Source organism: Protopterus annectens, chromosome 3.part1 (assembly GCF_019279795.1).
Source record: "Protopterus annectens isolate FY-2018-M chromosome 3.part1, PAN1.0, whole genome shotgun sequence".
Taxonomy (NCBI): Eukaryota; Metazoa; Chordata; order Ceratodontiformes; family Protopteridae; genus Protopterus; species Protopterus annectens.
In genome coordinates, this window is record NC_056732.1 from 51,671,338 (window position 1) to 51,689,730 (window position 18,393).

At 45.1% G+C, this 18,393-nt stretch overlaps 2 protein-coding genes across 8 annotated transcripts in view; one reads left to right on the top strand and one right to left on the bottom strand.

Annotated features, from left to right (window-relative positions):
* RAD54B (RAD54 homolog B) overlaps window positions 1-18,393 on the bottom strand; it is a 1,676,581-nt gene that overhangs the window by 1,324,668 nt on the left and 333,520 nt on the right. The gene's annotated exons all lie outside the window — the stretch shown is intronic.
* The window catches only part of PPP4R1 (protein phosphatase 4 regulatory subunit 1), a 1,686,542-nt gene that overhangs the window by 203,142 nt on the left and 1,465,007 nt on the right, over window positions 1-18,393 (top strand). For 2 of the 5 annotated variants that reach the window (XM_044066551.1, XM_044066553.1), the window contains one exon: window positions 5,793-5,928. In XM_044066551.1, coding sequence (XP_043922486.1) covers window positions 5,793-5,928 — 136 coding nt within the window. Of the gene's footprint in view, window positions 1-5,517; window positions 5,537-5,687; window positions 5,707-5,792; window positions 5,929-18,393 lie in introns of those variants that run through there. The other 3 variants (XM_044066554.1, XM_044066552.1, XM_044066555.1) reach the window with 3 other exon arrangements.

An 18,393-nucleotide genomic window follows, 5' to 3' on the forward strand; every position in this document is an offset into this window, starting at 1 on the left:
TTTGTCATCTTTCATGCAGACAGGGTGTCCCTCAGGACCAATCCCTCCTTCATGCCCAAGGTGGTATCCAGTGTGGCTCTTAATCAAGCCATTCATTTGCCAACCTTCTTTTCTAATCCACAGAACAAAGGGGAACGGATACTGCACTCCTTGGATGTGCACAGACAACTTAGATTTTACTTGGACAGGACTAAACCTCAAAGGAAATCTGAACAACTGCTGGTGGCATTTGCTGCAGGGGCAGAGGGGAAGGTTATTTTAAAGCAAACCATGTCTAAATGGATAGGCGATTGCATTCATTTCTGCTATAAGCACCATGGAAAACCTGTCCCACAGGGGATTAGACCCCATTCAACCAGGGCTGCATCTACCTCTACAGCCTTTCTCAGAGGTGTCCCTACTAGAGACATCCTAGAAGCTGCTACCATCTACACAAATGTGATGACTGCAACAGTGAAACAAGAAGAACGTAGTACAGTTGTGTACACTTACCATAAATGTAGATGTTCGAGTGTATTCATTGTTGCAGTCCTGGTTACCCTCCCTCCAGCCCCCTGACTTCTTTTGGCTGTACCGCTACGCTCCTTTACTATGCTTAAAAGCTTTTTGGTGTATTTGCTTTTTTGTTGGAGGTATAGCCTTGTGTGTGTGTGTATGTATGTGTGTGTGTGTGTGTGTGTGTGTGTGTGTGTGTATATATATATATATATATATATATATATATATGTGTGTGTGTATTTAATTGCTTACCATTATCAGAGCACCTGACATCTGGGGCAAGAAAAACTGATGTAATGGCGTCGGCTGCATGCTTTATATACCTGACGTCATGGAAGATGAGACAGCAACCGACGCAGGACCCAAGACTTTGATAATCAGGCCGACTGAGGGCTACTGCAAGCAGATAAACCAAATGTGATGACCGCAACAGTGAATACACTCTAACTTCTACATTTATGGTAAGTGTACACAACTGTACTTTACCAGCCTTATAATTCGCTGTCATGCCTGGATGCATCTGCATGACTTTGGAAATTTGTAATATGTTTTTCCTGAATGCCCCATTCGATAGGTCCATGTAATTTGGAGCCCAAGGTCCTGGATAGCCTAACCAGGTGTGAGCAGGACTGCAAAGTCCCTGTCTGCAGTTGATGTCTGTTTCTCCACACCATGAAGGCTCTTATTGTTCAACCATTAGAGTGGAAATGTTTGTGGTTTTTGATTGCCCAGGACACTCCACATGACTTGGCCCCAGGGGATAACTTTAATGTACATTGCCCAGGAGGCAGAGGTGGACCATAAAACCAAAGGTTTTGAGGGCCACTCACTGGCTAGTCTTTCCAATGCTCCTGAAGATTTCCCCGACTGCCTACTCTGATGGTGGTGGGTGCTTATCTCGAAACCCTCGTGATTGATTGGCCATTATCTATAACTTTTGGGTGTTGAAAGTCATAATGTGGGGCTTTATTTATCCCGTTTGCATATTCTTCAAAATTGGAATACACGACCCTTCCAGATAGTCCACCCTGACAGTTAATGGTGGCAGTAGAGGAAATTTCAAAGCTACAAAGTAAGTGAATAATCCAGGAAGTCCCATCAGACCACAGAGGATCCTAAGTCTACTCACGTTTGTTTTTAGTACCAAGAAAGTGTGGCCCTAAGGCCAGTCTTGGACCCATGTCAGGTGAACCAGTTTGTCAAACAGACATCTTTCCAGATGGTCACTTACCAGTCCATACTGCCTCTCTTGAGAAAGGATGAGTGGATGTGCTCACTGGACCTCCAGGATGCATATTATCACATGACTAATGCCAGACAGTCCAGGAGATTCCTTTGCTTCAAGCTGGTAGTCTATCATTTTCAATACAGAGCACTGTCCTTTGGTCTAACCCCCCCCCCCCCAGGTATTCACCAAGTGTAGCCAGTGATAGCAGCATGACTGGTTACAGGGTTTCCGGTTGCTCCTTTTATTTAGACAGCTGGCAAATCATGGCAACCACAAAAGATTTGCTGATCCAAGCAGACGACTTTTTACTCCATTTATGTTTGCCCTTTGGATATTTCTGAAGTTCACTGCGATTCCTAACTAGAATCGGTTCATATTCCTAAAATTCATAGGATGTCATTCGGAAACTACTACTTGAATAGCCAGACTGCCTCTGTCATGGCTGTTCTCTCTACATCTTCAAGCTGTGTTGGTGATTCATCACCAGAGTCTTCCAGCACCCTTCATTGTCTGAGGGTGCTCTAGTGGACCCTGTCTGTCCAGTGGTCTTTTGAGTCAACCATAACACCCCTTCAAACAGCGTATTCAGTGGTGGCTAATTTCTCCTCTGACTTCCTTTGACCAACCCTTTGTGTTTCCCTCAGGTATGGGCCTGGGCCATGGTGACTACAAATGACTCCCTTTTGGAGTGGGGGCATTTCGAAAGGAGGGAGGTTCCAAGGTACCTGGTTTAAGGCAAGCCTTCACATCAATCTCCTTGCTGCCTTTTCTTGATCACCTGCACCATGGGGTGATTGCAGTGCAGTCAGACTTGCGATCTGGTACATCAACAAACAAGGCAGAGCCTGTTCTTGCTCATTATGCTAGAAAGTCATGAAGGTGTGGCAGAGGGCAATGTCTTCCCTGTGAATTCATTTTGCAACTCATCCTGGACAAATCCAGTATCCTAGCAGATCAACTGAGCATATGCATTTTTCTGCCTCATGAGTGGTCTATCAGTCATTAAGTGGCAAACAAGATTTTCAGCCATTGGGGCTTGCCCTGCTGTGACCTTTTTGCAGCCCTGACCAGTACCAAATCCAGCATTTTCTTTGACCTGGTCTGTTTGAGAGAGAATACCCAAGGGACACTCTGTAGCCCAGATCCTTCTGTACACTTACCCTCTGACTCCTGTCATAGACATATTTCTGCAGAAAGCGACCTGGTGCAAAACAAAAGTGATTCTTGCTGCCTCTTTAACCTCATCAAGTTTTGTTCCCCCTCGTATGACTTTATCTAGTATATCCACCATGGGTGCAGGATTGACTTCCAGATCTGATCTCCCACCCCTCTGGCAAGCATCACTCTGACATCCAATCCCTCAGTCTGACCACTTGCTTTCTCCACTTTTAATGATTGCCTGGAATTCTGTTTCCGACTTCTTGGTGGATCTTTTTCTTTCAAGAACTAGTTCAATGATTAAAGACAGGTTTACAGCAATTTCTAATTTCCATGTGGAAGAACAGAATACTCCAGTTGCGTCCGTCAGTCTTTCAAAGGTTTTAACAGGTGGTTTTCTGTTACGACTCCCTTTGAGGGGGATCCTGCATCACTTTGGGACATTACTGTTTTGCTACAAAGTCGTACTAAGTCCCCATTCATACTTGCATCTACTGCTGATTTGAAACTTCTGTCCCCAAAAACCTTGTTTTTGGAAACTTATGTCAGCTAGGAAGGTTTCAGAGTTGCAGGTTTTATCATTTAGTCAGTTTCCCTCTGGAGAAACCCAGCTTTCATTTTGAAAGTAGTGTCTGAAACTTCTTTGAATTAGTATTAATTTGCCAGTTTTCTTCCCAATTTTTTTCCAATAAGGTTGAATAGCCTTTTAATTTGTTAGATATTCACCATCAGCAGTGTTTGTTTTCCTTAACATCCTTTGTACAATGTAATGTGTTCAGCTGTTTGTTTCCTTCCCCAAGATTAAGCTGTGTTCCTCTGTTTCTATGTTAACCTGTCCAGGTGTGTGTCTGGCTGCATTACCTTTGTTTATAGAGCCAAGGGGGTTGTCCTTGCCCTCTAAGCCAAAAGCACATTCGACAGGAGAAGTTGTTGCCTCTGTGGCCGCCTTTAACAGTGTTCCTGTTGACTGTAATTAATCAACAGCTGCATGGTTTACTCTTCATACATTTCTTTCTTTCTGCAAGCTTGACTTTAGTCCAGGTCCAAAGCATCCTGTGGTTTCACCGTTCTCTTTAATATCCTTCCATAGTGTGTCCTTGGGCTAATTTACTTGAGGACTCTGTCCCATCAGAGGTGTTAAGAAAAAGACAGCATCTGATAGGAAGCTTGTGTACCTAATGCTAGATCTGTGTTGTCGTATTCAATTCATATCAACTTTCCATCCTGCTGTCCCCAGCCAAATTGTCACTGTTTGATGGCTCCTGCTAAACCACACTGGACCTGCTTGGAGTCTTGGTTGATTCCAGCCCTTTTAGATGATTTCTTACTTTAGTGTTGTAGTTCTGTATTACTGGGCAAACTTGATCTGAGGGCTGTTAAGTGGTCTGCATTATTGGGAGGAGGAGGAGCTTCAGCTTTGGACTAACAAGTCTTGCGTTGTCAGCCTCTGTTCGGTACTGGTCCAGTAACCCATCTAAGATGGACAGAAGACTAGATTAATTTAGCTTTATGGGAAGTACGTTGCTTTTGTTTGTTCACGTAAAATCTTGCATCAGCTTTGGGATTTCCTTCATATCTTTTTGAAAACAACTCAAAGCTCCCCTCTGATTTGCCGTTACTTGCTCCCTGGATGGATTACCATATGATGCTTAAGGACACGGTTTGCAGTTTGCATGGGCTGTGCTGCACTTAAGTCTATAGAACTTTATTAAAGCTTCCTGTTGATTTCTTTTCAGTATGTGGTCATTATAAGGTCCTGAACAGCCTAATATTTAGAAGGTCATCTGGTCATTCTTCTGTCTGTACGTAAACATTGTAATACGATAAAGGATACAGCCCCACTGACTCGAACGATGCACAAATCCATTTTCTCCTTTAAGCTTCATACGTCATTACAGCATGCTTTCTCACGACACCCATGTGTGTATGTCTACAAAATGGCACAGAGCTGCAGGAGAAGGTTCTGAAGGAAATTTCTGAAGCTGCCGTACATCTTCACACTGCTGGGTATTGATGGACCGCCACTGCGTTGTGTTGAGTGGTGGTTGTCATCAGAGCATTCCTTTAACAGCAGCTGAACCTCACAGGCACAAAGTCTAAATTGCTGCCAGTGTTACGTTTTTGTTTTCAGCTGGCCTTTGATAACCAGCAACTGTGCAAGATCTATTTTTTTCCTGGCCCAAATAGAATTGACATAAATGCCATCTACAGGTAGTAATATAGTTTGAAGGAAGCCTGGTTTGACTTTAGGTGGTGCCCTTTCAGTTCTGTACAGGTAGGGATGGTGCTGCACAAATCCAATTCCATGATTTGTATGTATTGCTGGCTCCTGTCAGCTGCAGGTAGCTTTGGCATATAAGTAGTGTTAGTGTCCTGACCAAAGTACTGGTCAGTTAACCCTGCTGAAGTCTTGTCTTGTTACTTCTTGCAGAAATGGTGGGTGTACTTGCTTTTGCAAGAAACTTAAACAGCCTCGAGGGAGGAAAATTCTTTCTTGCTTGAGTATTTAACTGCCCAAACCTGTTGTTTTTTTTTTCTCTGATTGAAATTGAAATTTATCCAAAGGCAAGTTTTGAGCAAGAGATTTTTAGTTCTTTTATGACGCATTGTACAAGAAGTTTCTTAAGGCATGCAGATGCCTGTCTTCCAGTGGTACGTATACATAATATTTAGTTTAACCACCCAAGTAAAGGATATACATCATAAGTATTTGTTTTTAATACAAGCATAACTTTTAAAGCTGTTAATTTGACAGAGTGGAATGTTTTCAGGTAGATATACATTCAAAGACTACGATCCCATCTATGTTCATCGATGAATTGGTTTGTGTATTCACATCTCCCAGTAGACTATTGGATATTCCTTTGAATGCAGATCTGATTTAAACTGTTTCTTATGGTTTCCCTAGTTGGTGTGGACGACTACAGCTCCGAGACTGATGTCCTCATTGTGCCTTCAGCCCTGGACTTCATATCGCAAGATGAAATGCTGACACCTCTGGGAAGGTTGGATAAGTACGCTGCAAGTGAAAATATATTTAACAGGTATTGTTTGACCTTCCTTTATCATATTGTTAGTAGGTCACTTTGAAACCTGTAGTTTTCTGTGCTTATGTACTAAGAAAAGGTCACAAAATAACATATCGGGAAAACGTTTACACAATAACACTGGAAATCCTATTTTTTCCCCTCTGCATCTCATTTGTTAGAGAACGTGCAGCAAGGTAATTCTCTTAAACTGTTAAATTTGCTTCTTTGCTTTTCTTCAGATTATTTTAAAGTGCCATAGTTTGAGGATCTTTAGGGTGTCAGATACCAAAACATCTGATAATTATGTACACTGTTTCTAGATGGTTATAGTTTTTGCTTATGAAGATGGAAAGCTCAGAGACTTAATGGTTTGGGGTTCAGTTCTGCCCTACAGCCAGTGGCCATGTTCTGCCTTCATGTTTGCATACATTTTCTTTGGGTGCTAGGGCTTCCTTCCATCTCCCAGATGGCTACAGAATGGCTACGTTTGGGTAGGTGGGGATTTGTCTGCTCAAGTGTACATGTACATCTCTGTACACAAATCATCTCAGACAATACATCAAACCCAAACCGATTACCTTTCCTTCCAAGTGATGCCATGGGTCCTGCCAGTGACAGGTCCAGTCTTCCATGTGTTGTGGCTTAAAGGTATACCCTCAAGATCTAAAGAGGTTATCCCCCCCCCTATACTCAGCATTGATCAGACTAGTTAATTGCGTGCAACACCCCTTTGGATTATACCTCACTAAATATATTGGGCTGAAAGATCCTTAAAGGCTCCTAACCAAAAATATCACTGACCTAAATGCCCTGAGCTACTTACAGGCTGCAAACTCTGTCCCCTTTGATTCTCTCTCTTACAGACTTTTGAGGGGAGATTTCCTCACTCACTGCACCATTGGAGAACCAGTTGTCCTGACTTCCTGTTTCTCTACAAATCCAGTACCAGAACCAGGAACCGAAGTCTTCAGCAGCAAATAAACTATGCAATGGAGGCACAAGTTTGTAACCCATTGCCTCCCAAGCCTCTGAAGTAAACTTTATCTGCCTTTGTCCTTTAAACATAAACTAGATGACTGGAGGATACCGAGTTTACTCCAGGATTGACTTGTGTGGCAGCCTATGGAGAAAAAAGATACTGCCTGAAGGTGGGTACTGGAAAGGTGAGAATGGTTACAATAGTCTGTGATCTTGGAACGTATATGATGCAAACATTTTGTTATAAGGTGCGAGTGGTTGTAAGACTCTCTGGTCTTGGAATATCTATGAATCAATAAACATTTTGTTATAGCTCCCTTATACCGGCTCAAACCACCTAATCTTCTGGTTCCTCTGCTACTGCCTTGAACAATTTGTTTCCCTCTCACCCACATTGTCTTTCTAAAAGTGTTACGGTAGCCATCTGGAAAAAACATCTAACTTCTTCAAAAACAGTCCATCCCTTCACATGTCGCACTTTCACCCCATCTCTAGACTACCTGGAAAAAGGCAAAAATCTTGAGCATTATCTGTATTAAACATTGCCACCTTCTCCTCCATAAACAACATGGCTTTTGGCCTGGTTGAAGCACCGTGTCTGCCCTTTGAACCCTGATAAATTGCGCCTTACAAAACACAAAATCCTTACACCACCTAGATCAGTCTCTTGTTAATGTTCTCACTGATGCAGGAATCTGCACCAACTTCTTCCCTGGTTCAGTAGCTTTCTGGAAATTAACCACAATTCAGAATTGGAAATGGTTTCTCTGATGCTGCACAGTTTTTTCAAAGTTGTCCCTAAAGGTTCTGTCCTTTTCTTATCTATTTTCATAAATAAACTAGTTTAGTTTACATGTACACATACAAATATTTCAAGCATGGGCATTAATGTCTTTCTAGCCTGCCAACATACCAAAACAGTTGTTCCCATAATGTGTCCAGGCTGTTCTTTAATGTAATTTGGTAGTCTGTTCCATTCTATGGCTGCTCTCTCATAGAACCAATGAGTACACCTCTCTTTCCCACATAGGTTGTCTGATGGTTCTCTAGTACTTCTTCATAACCCCAAACATTCCCAGAGACACTGTACAAGTTCAGATATTTTTGTTTTTCATGATAACTGAAATGTTCACATCCGTGGATGCCCTTGCTATATTTCTGCTGTACTCTTTCCAGTTTACTCCTGCTTGTTTCCTTTTAAGGTTTCCATGTTGTTATTCCATACTCAAGTTTTGAGTCTGATATAATTATCAAACAATGACTTCATTTCTGATTTCTAGACTTTATATTTTTATACAACTTCTAGTTCTGTAACTGTCATTAACCAACTGGCTGATATAAGAAAAACTCAAAGCCGTATCTTCCCATATACACCTCAGTTCTTAAATGAATCTACAATTTCAATCAATGTGTGCTGTATTAAATATTCTCAAATTTGTCTCCCAAATCTCATATGTTTAGTTTTTGATGCATTTATCGGCATAATGCTCTCCTGTGCCCAAATGGTTGGTGTAGTCAAGTTCTTTTGCAGATGTGCTCTATCTGTAATACACATATTCACTTTACCCAATTTCAGGTCATCTGCATACATACTGTAGAACACCTTCAAAAGATGCAATCTAAACAAATAAGGGCATAGGACAGAACTTTGTGGGACACCCTGACTGTAACCAAGAATTTTACCTATTCAGTTGCTTACGATACTTGCTATGTCCTATTTGTAAGCAATGCAGCTATCCATCTTGTCAAGTGTACATCAATACCTAGTTGTAATTTATTGATCAGTGTTTTGTGTATGACCATGCCAAATACTGAAGTTGAATCTATATTACATCACAGCACAGTTTTTCATTCATAGCTGTTGTATTGTTGTAAGACATTATGTTGCAGGTGGCAATAGATCTGTTTTCAACATATGCATGCTGATATGGTTTTAAGTCCCAACCTTTCCAGTTCTGACAAAAACTTATCCAATATTATCTTCTCCATTATTTTTCCACAACATGAACGTAGATTTAAGGGTCTGTATAACTCTGGGATGTTATGTGATCCTATCTCGCCTACATTCTGACTGATGGGTTCGGAGCCGATCCCTCGGCTCCGACTCGGCACGCTTATGCCAAAGAGTGAAGTCTCTTATTGGCTGAGCTTACTATATCCCAGGATGCACCACTACCAGTCCCCCAGATCTCGTTTGCCGCTAACTAGCAAAGACGTGGTCTCGAGCTGTCTGAGCTAAGTAGTGTCTTTTCACTAGCTTTTTCTGTCAGAAATTTGCTATTTCTTTAACAAAAAGCTGTTTTAACAGCTACTCTGTGCTTTTGTGTGTGTTTTGAAAATTTTTTGTGGAAAATTTGTGTGTGATTGGTGTTTGTTCTGGCTACAGGCCCCCTTGATCTGTAGGGCCTTCCCTGTCAGTCAATCCCTTTGAACCTTTAGGGGTTCTTGGATTCCCTTAGATATATTCACTGTTGTATGTCTTCAGTTGGCCTTATTTTAATTGCGGGCTGTCATTCTTAACGGCAAGTTAATCTTTGTAGTGTCAGTCTATTTCTAAGAGTTTTGTCTGTGAGAGAGTTGCTGAGTTCTAATTATAATGTCTCAAGCTCCTAGGCCTTCGGGCTTTAAGAAGTGCACTAAATGTAGTTTTAAAATGTCTATCACGGATGACCACTCTCTCTGTGTATATTGTTTGGGCGCCAAACATTTGCAGGAGTCCTGCAGCGTGTGTCACGCTTTTTCCTCGAGGGTCCTCCAAGAGAGGAAAAATAAGCTTATATTGAAAGGCCTTATAAAACCCTCTTTTGAAGAAGCTTTAGCATCCTCTCCTTCTCCTGCTAAAAAGAAAAGGGCGTCTGCTCCGACCAGTCCGTCGGACCCGACCGCCAAAAGACATAGGCAGGCTTCTCCTTCGGCTCCAAGGACTTCGGAGCCGAGGGCGGAACGGTCTGCCTCGATGCCTCCAGTCTCGACTCCTCTGGCTTCGGAGCCGATGGCTGGGGCATCGAGAGGCGGGTCACCTTCATCGGCTCCACTGATCTCGGAGCCGATGAAGGTTGTCCGCTCAGACACTTCCTCCTCGGCGCCTAAGTCCTCCTCGGCACCGATGGAAACTGGTTTGTGCATTCCTTCGGCGCCGATAGTTATCGAGTCGCCTCGGAGCCGGTCCCCTAGCCCCTTGGGGCCGTTGGAGAGGCCAACTCGAACCCGTTCGGTCTCCTCTAAGTCATCGAGGATGTCAGATTCGGACATAGACAGGGTGCTCCAAAGACTGTTCCAGTCCCCAGTCTTTCAAAAATTTGTTTCGGCTCCAACCCAATTGGTTTCGGAGCCGATAGCCCATTCCATTGCCATTCCTCCTCCGACCGCTTCGGCTCCGTCGGAGCAGGTGCTGTTGGAGCCGGTGGAGATCCTAGGGTCGGCTCCGACCCTTACTCCAACCCCGGCCTTCGGGTCCGAGTTTGGCACGCGGACTTCTTCGGCCGGACCCGGGGGTGACGTTTCGGGACCAATGCTGTCGGTTCCGAGCCTCCCTCTCGGTGCCGGCTGCGGGACTTCCGTCTGCTATCATGGCTCCAGGGACCGGACACTCCCAGGATTCTGGGGGTCCGGCTTTCAGAGCTATGAGGAGTGCCTTGGCCAAGTCTTCTTCGGCCATCTCTATGGCTTTACCGGCACCTTCCCTGGGCATGGAGACTGGGTCTTTGGCAGTTCCCCTGTCCCTAGGCAGCGGAGCCCTGGGGCCTGAGGTTACCCCCACTGGGGGTTCCCCTCCTCCTGAGGGTTCTTCGGAGTTGTCTTCGGAGGAGCCCCCAAGGAAGAGATCGTGCAAGAGGAAGCACGTGGACTCCCCCGAGTCTCTTACATTGGACACTGATCTTGATGATGCGGAGGGGTCCCCAAAGTCGTCCTCGGATGATGTCTCATTCGCAGACATTTTAGAGATCCTTAAGCAACGAGGCGGCTGGATATCCAAACCCCCCTCTGCTGATGAGTCAGTGCTTCTCAAGGCCTTTGGGGCTCAGCCCTCCGCCTCCTGGGTGTCTCCGCCCTTCGACGAGCTCCTGGATTTGGTTTGTCGGAGGGCGTGGGAACATCCAGATACTGTGGAACCAATGCCTTCTCGCCCCAACAAATTTTTGTCTGCCCCACCCGAGAAGGAATTCTTGACGAAAGGCGTGGCTGTAGATGCCATGGTGGTGGCATCTGCTACACAACAGGATGTGGCAGAGGCTTCAACGTCCGTCCATCCTCCTAATAAGGAGTCTAGGAGCATGGACCGGTACGGGAAGCGCACCCTGACTTCAGCGGCCTTTACTCTAAGGTCCCTGAATTATTTGGCACATTTTACCAGGCTACAGAGGGATCTGGTCAAGGAGCTGTCAGATTCCCTCTCAGGTAACCTACCTGAGCAGCTAGCCCAGTCGGTAAGCTCTCAGTTGGCTATCCTTACCTCGATTTCTAACTCGTCCATGAGGCTCATTTCATATGCGGCCGAAGGGGCGGGCAGAGCGGCAGGCACAGGCGTAGCTCTCGGAGACAAGCCTGGCTCCGTTTGTGTCATTTTATGGAGGCCTTCAAGTCTTCCTTCGCCGACGCTCCCTTTGATGGGTCCTCTTTGTTTGGACCTAAGGTAAAAGACACTCTTACCCACTGTGAGCAAGAGGGAAAAACTTTATCTGCCGTAGGTGCACGTTATTCCACTCCCTTTCGCCTTATCCCAAGGCTAAAAGAGGAGGGAAGATGTGGTTCCAAATCACAGAAGTTTTTCCTCAACAGCAGGAAGATCCCCTTCCAGAGGCAGAGGACGGGGAAATTTTTCTGGGAGACGCCGTCCCAGAGGCGGCAGAGGGCCCCGCAATTCTGGAGACCGCGAGTCCTTTCGTGGCTCTTCAGCCTCCCACACTTCATGAGGGATTGCCCGGCTGTGCTGCTCCGGAGCCAGTCGGGTGCCGTTTTGCCAAGCACCTAAAAGCCTGGGAGTCTATCACTCAGGACAGATGGGTGCTTCGGATTATTGCCGGAGGTTACACCATTCCCTTCACACACTCACCCCCACCGTCCAAAAAAATCCCGGACCCACCACCCAGTCAAAGGGAAATTGCAGCCGCAGAAGCTTCAAAGCTGCTAGAAAAAGGAGTCATCCAACCGGTCCCCACAGACCAGATCGGATCCGGAAATTACTCAAGGTTCTTTTTAGTGCCAAAAAAGACAGGGGACCTGAGACCAATATTGGATCTCAGCAAACTAAACCTGTCCGTCATGAAATCCAAATTCCGAATGGTCACTTTACAATCCATTCTCCCATTGTTGGAGAAGGATGTTTGGATGTGCTCCATAGATCTCAAGGACACCTATTATCACATACCGATACATCAGGCGTCCAGGAGGTATCTGCGCTTCAGCCTGGGAGACAGTCATTTCCAATTTTGTGCACTGCCCTTTGGTCTCACCACAGCCCCCAGGGTGTTCACCAAGTGTTTGGCAGTAGTGACTGCTCACCTGAGGAGTCTTGGATTCCAAGTGTTTCCCTATCTGGACGACTGGCTCCTGACTGCCACCACCAGGCATCTACTAATAGACAACCTAAAAGCCACCATCTCCTGGGTGCTTCCTGGGAATTACATTCAATTGGTCAAAGTCTGTCTTGCTGCCCTCTCAGCGCATAAGATTCATAGGAGCAGAGATAGACTCAAAATTGATGCGCATCTTCCTTCCTACCGAAAGGATTCAAACTTTACAAGGTCAAGTCCAAGCCCTGCTTCCAAGATCCAAAGCCCCAGCCAGGATGGTCCTGCAACTTTTAGGTTCGATGTCTGCCACGGTTCTCCTAGTTCCACTGGCAAGATTGCACATGAGGATTCTTCAGTGGCTGTTATCGACACAGTGGTCTTTTCAGAATCTCCCCCTCAATCATCTCATACTGATTACAGAAACGTGCAAACGGGACCTCCGCTGGTGGCTTCAGCCATCCAATCTGAATCAGGGAAGACCTTTTGTTATCCCCTCCGTGGCCACCCTGACAACGGATGCCTCCCAGACAGGGTGGGGGGGGCATTGTCTGGGCAGGTTAGTTCAGGGTTCTTGGCTTCCAGACGAAACCTTTCTCCATATCAATGTATTGGAAATGAGGGCTGTACTTCTGTCCCTACAGGCCCTTCACAAGTTTCTCCCTCAAGGCATTATCGCTATCCACACAGACAACATGTCGGTGGTCTGGTATCTAAACAAACAAGGAGGGACCAGATCTTACCCCCTTTGCAGAGAGGCCATGAGGGTGTGGGAATGGGCTGTAGCTACCAACCGTTTCCTGGTAGCGACCCACATTCCAGGGAAATCCAATATATTGGCAGACAGATTAAGCAGGACGATTCTCTCTCCTCACGAGTGGTCCCTGAACGAAACAGTAGCAGCTCAGGTTTTCAGAAGATGGGGGACCCCGTGCTGCGACCTGTTTGCAACACCACAAAACACAAAGTGCAAAAGGTTCTTTTCCTTGACTCCGCGTCAGGGGGAGGCAGCTACGGATGCTCTAGCCCAACCTTGGCCAACAGGGCTACTTTATGCCTTTCCTCCGGTTCCACTCCTCCCCAAAGTCATCCAGAAAGCTTCCCAATTGGGGTCCACAATGATACTAATTGCTCTGCACTGGCCCCGTCAGGTATGGTTCCCCTACCTAAAGAAACATGCTCTGGACGGTCCTTGGTTTTTGGATCTAACTCCGGACCTGCTGATTCATCAGTCGGGACGACAACACCAGTCCCTTCACACTTTGAAATTAGCAGCTTGGCTCCTCCACTTCCGACTTTAGTCAGAAATCACACCTTAGACCCGGAAGTTATTCACATTTTATCTTCGGCCCACAAACCCACCACTAAGAAATTGTACCTCAGTAAGTGGAAGAGGTTTGCTATCTGGGCTCAACTCAGGGGCTTAGACCCTATTACTGCCCCGATACCAGAGGTCTTGAAATTTTTAACATCCTTGTTTACTCAAGGATCTTCAGTCTCTACTATTAAAGTCCAACTAGCAGCTATCTCCAAATTTCACGAATCCATAGATCCTCCGTTGATGAGCAGCAGATTATGTAAAACTTTCATTAAAGGTGCGGTGCTGTTAAGACCCCCAGTTTTTCATCCTGCGCCTCCGTGGGATCTTGATTTAGTACTTCGTGCCTTAACATCTTCCCCTTTCGAACCGGCTGCTACATGTGAGTTAAAATATCTGTCTTGGAAAACTGCCTTCTTAGTTGCAATTACCTCTGCAAGAAGAGTTTCAGAACTTCAAGCCCTATCTATCAAACCACCGTACTTGATTTTTCACAAGGATAGAGTATCACTTAGGCCTAATCCATCTTTTGTTCCAAAGGTTTGTTCTAATCTCGATCTCCAACAATCTCTAGAGCTACCAGTTTTCTTTCCAAAATTCTCAAATGAAGCGGAATACACCTTGCATAAATTGGATGTTCACAGGCAATTGCGCTTCTATCTAGACAGGACTCAACAAATTCGAAAAACAGACCAGTTGTTTGTGTCCTTTTCAGATAATAAATTGGGTAAAACCATCACTAAAGCTACGATCTCCAAATGGATTAGAGATTGCATAACTCAGGCTTATTCCTCTTCAAATAAGCAACTTACAACATCTATCAAAGCTCACTCTACCAGAGCTATGGCTACTTCTATTGCTTTTCATTCCAAGCTTGCTATTTCTGAGATTTGTGCTGCGGCTACTTGGTCCAACCCGCACTTTCATTTCCCACTATAAATTTGATGTGGCATCTAAAGGGCGAGCATCATTTGGTTCCACGGTACTCAGGAGTGTTTTCCAGTGAGCCACCCAGGATTCAGGTGCTAGGGACGCTGTCCCATCAGTCAGAATGTAGGCGAGATAGGATCACATAACATCTTTTAGTTATGTACTCACCATAACTTCAGATGTTTGGGATCCATCTCGCCTACATTCCTAATACCCACCCTCCTTCCCCTGCCTTGGAGATCAGAAGAGATTGAACGGTTTTGAGTTCTACTGTTTTTTATCTTGTTTCATCTGACGATGTTATATAAGCAGCGTGTGTGTGCGTGCATGTATGCGGACAAACTAGATCTGGGGGACTGGTAGTGGTGCATCCTGGGATATAGTAAGCTCAGCCAATAAGAGACTTCGCTCTTTGGCATAAGCGTGCCGAGTCGGAGCCGAGGGATCGGCTCCGAACCCATCAGTCAGAATGTAGGCGAGATGGATCCCAAACATCTGAAGTTATGGTGAGTACATAACTAAAAGTTTGTCGAACTCCCCCTTACTTTAAAGGCAGGTTTAATAATCCCATGTCTCCAGTGTTGAGGAATCTCTACATATTTTTATGACGTAGTAAATAATAGATATAATGATACTGTAAGATGTTCTTCGTGTTTCACTGTTGCAGTCATCACACTTGGGTTATCTGCCTGCAGGTAGCCCTCAGTCTGCCTGAATACCAGAGTCTTGGGATTTCTGCGTCAGATGCTGTTGCCTCTTCCATGATGTCAGGGGGTATAAAACATGCAGCCGTTTCCATTGCATCAGCTTTTCTTGCCGAGCGTGAGAGCCTGAAGCAGAAGCAGTTAGCTGCTACCTGAAATTTTCGTTGAGTTTCAAACCTGAAGTCTTCTAAAGCCAAGTACCCCGTTGGGGATCCTTTTTTTCTTGCTGTAACCGATGTCAGAAAAAGTTAACAGTTCTCTTGCCTGTGAAAAGCAAATACTTCACAGAGATTTTCATTCTTACTGCGTCACCTGTTTAGGCCCAGACCACAACGTTCCTCGCTGTTGGTTTTGTGCTTTGTTTAATGCCCGGACTATATGTCGTTGGGCTATCTTTGTCACTAAATTCTTTTGCTCTCATTCTCCGTATTCTGAAATGGGCTCGATAAGCCATCCGACTTCCGATCTTCTGAAAAAACGTAAGGATAAAGACAGGGACAGACCACATAGGCCGGTACTCAGTGAGGCGCCTTCGCAGCCCTGATACCCGCTTCTGCAGATTCGCAGGCCTCTGCTGAGACCCATTCTGAGTCTGGTATGCGGTGAGTTGCTTCTTCGACTATGGAACCTGCAGATGTCACTACCTTGGATGGGTCCGGAGCCGCTTTGCAGGCACAGGCTTCTGAGGGTGTATTCCAACCTTCTGATCATATTAAACAACAACTTCGTTTTTGACTAAAACTACCGAGTTTCTCAGGTCCAGAGTTCGCACTTTGCCTAGAAAACCGACTACGAAAGTGCATGCTCAAGCTCCCATGCCACAGAAACAAATGCTTAGAATGGCTGAAGACCTTATAACTTTAAGGGAAGCCAGCCTTCCCCTTCTATAAGACAAAGAATTGATTTTCCTTCTGATTCTACAGACCATGAGTCCGATGACTCTGATCCCTCTGATAACCAGGACATTCCCTTATCTACCTATGAGGATTCAGATGTAGAGGATTCCATTCCCTGTGCCCCCCCTTCAGAGGACTTTTCTTTTGGTAAAACCTTGCATATCTTAAGAGAGCATTTCCTCTAGGAATGTGGGGACTACCCACAGTCCAAAAAGAAACAGAGTATTTTTAGACTTTCCTCTGCACAGGCCTCTAGCTATACCCCCTGTCCTGGATATTGTAGATGATGTCTTCATGGAATCCAGTCTTACTTCTAATTCTTTACCACCAGCTCCTAGAAAGCCTGACCGGTACTGCAGATTACCTGACTTTCACAAATTTCTTTTTACGAATCCCACTGCAGATCCAGAGATCATTTTCCAGGGACCTAAAGGTATTAAGGCCACTACAGCCAAAAACCCTACCCCTTTGGACAGGGATTCTAGAGCTTTAGACAGATGAGGTAAGATGGTGTATACCTCTGCAACTCTTGCCATAAGGGCTTTAAATTGTCAGTTTCACATGTTGAAGTATCAGCAGCATGTCATTGAACTAATTAAATAGAAAATGTTGCTTCCAGATTGTGCAGAGAATAAAGATTTGTAAGAGTTAATGCATTCTGCAAACCAAGTTAGTAAACATACTTTGCAGTGTGGTTTTGATGCCTTAGAAGCATCTTGCAGGGCTGCTGTCACTGGGTCTTTACTGAGAAGGCATGCTTGGCTGAAGGAACATATCGTGCCAGACCATGCCAAAGCAAAATTGCTAGATGCTCTGTTAAACCAGGAACGCTCATTTGGCACAAAAGCAGAAGTTGTTCTAAATAGATGGAGGGAAAAAAGTTAAATCTATGTAAACTGTTAAAAATTTCTTACAGATAAAGCCACCCAGATTCAGTAGGCATTTGCCTTCTAAAAACTGATCCTTTCCAGTCCCTCCCAGGCCTTTTCAGTTCAAACCCAGGGGCAACAGACCACCAAGACTGCAGTCTCATGGTATGTAGAGATCTAAGCAGTGGGGTGCTCCCACCTCTAAGACCAGGAGTAGTAAGCCACCCCTTATGGAAAAAGTTCACAATGACTTGTCTGTCATTCTTCCCAGCCTTGCCCAAGTACTTGCACCCCTAGGAGGAAAACTCGCCCTGCATGCAAAAAAATGGGATGTTCATTACCCAGGACCAATGGGTCCTAAGCATTGTATCCCAGGGATACAGATTCTACTTCCACTCATTGCCAACCCCAAGCGGGTTGCCAGACCTTGCTCCAAACCAGTGGGCAGAGGCTACAAAGCAAGTGCTTTCTCTTCTCAGTATCAGGGTTATTCAACCTGTTCCAGTAGAGTAAAGGGGACAGGGTTGCTATTCCAGACTGTTCTTGGTGCCCCGAAAAGAGAGCTCATGGTGCCCTATCCTGGATCTGTCCATTCTCAACATCTCTCTGGTGGTCCCAAATTTCAAAAGGCTTACACTACAACATCTGCTTCCTGTGCTAGCCAAGGACTCCTGGCTAGTCACCCTAGACTTGAAAGAAGCTTATCTTCACATCCCTATAAAGGAATCTTCCTGGAATTATCTACGTTTCAGGGCAGGCTGTATGCACTATCAGTTTGTTGCACTTCCCTTAGCTTATCTACTGCGTCCAGGGTATTCACAAAGTGCCTGGCTCCAGCCACTGCATACTTCAGGCAGAGAAATATTCAAATTTACCCATACTTGGACGATTGCCTGATTCAGGCGAATAGTCAGGAATTGCTACTTCAGCACCTGGCATTTGTAAAGAGACTTCTAACTTCTCTGGGGTACACACCATAAACGACAAGAAATCACATCTGGTGCCCAGCCAAAAGATTGTATTCCTGGGAGCAAGCTGGAACACAATTTCCCAGATGGCATTCCTCACTCCAGAAAAGCAGGTTCATTTGACAAACTTCTTCAAACTAATGGCCCTCAAGACCCAGCTATCTGCAATACAAATACTGCAAGCCCTGGGGTTCATGGCCTCATGCATTCTACTAATTCCATATGCAAGACTGCATATGAGGAAACACTAGTGGTACTTAAAGTCTCTGGTGTCAGCACTCCCAGGACTTGGAAACACCGATTCCTA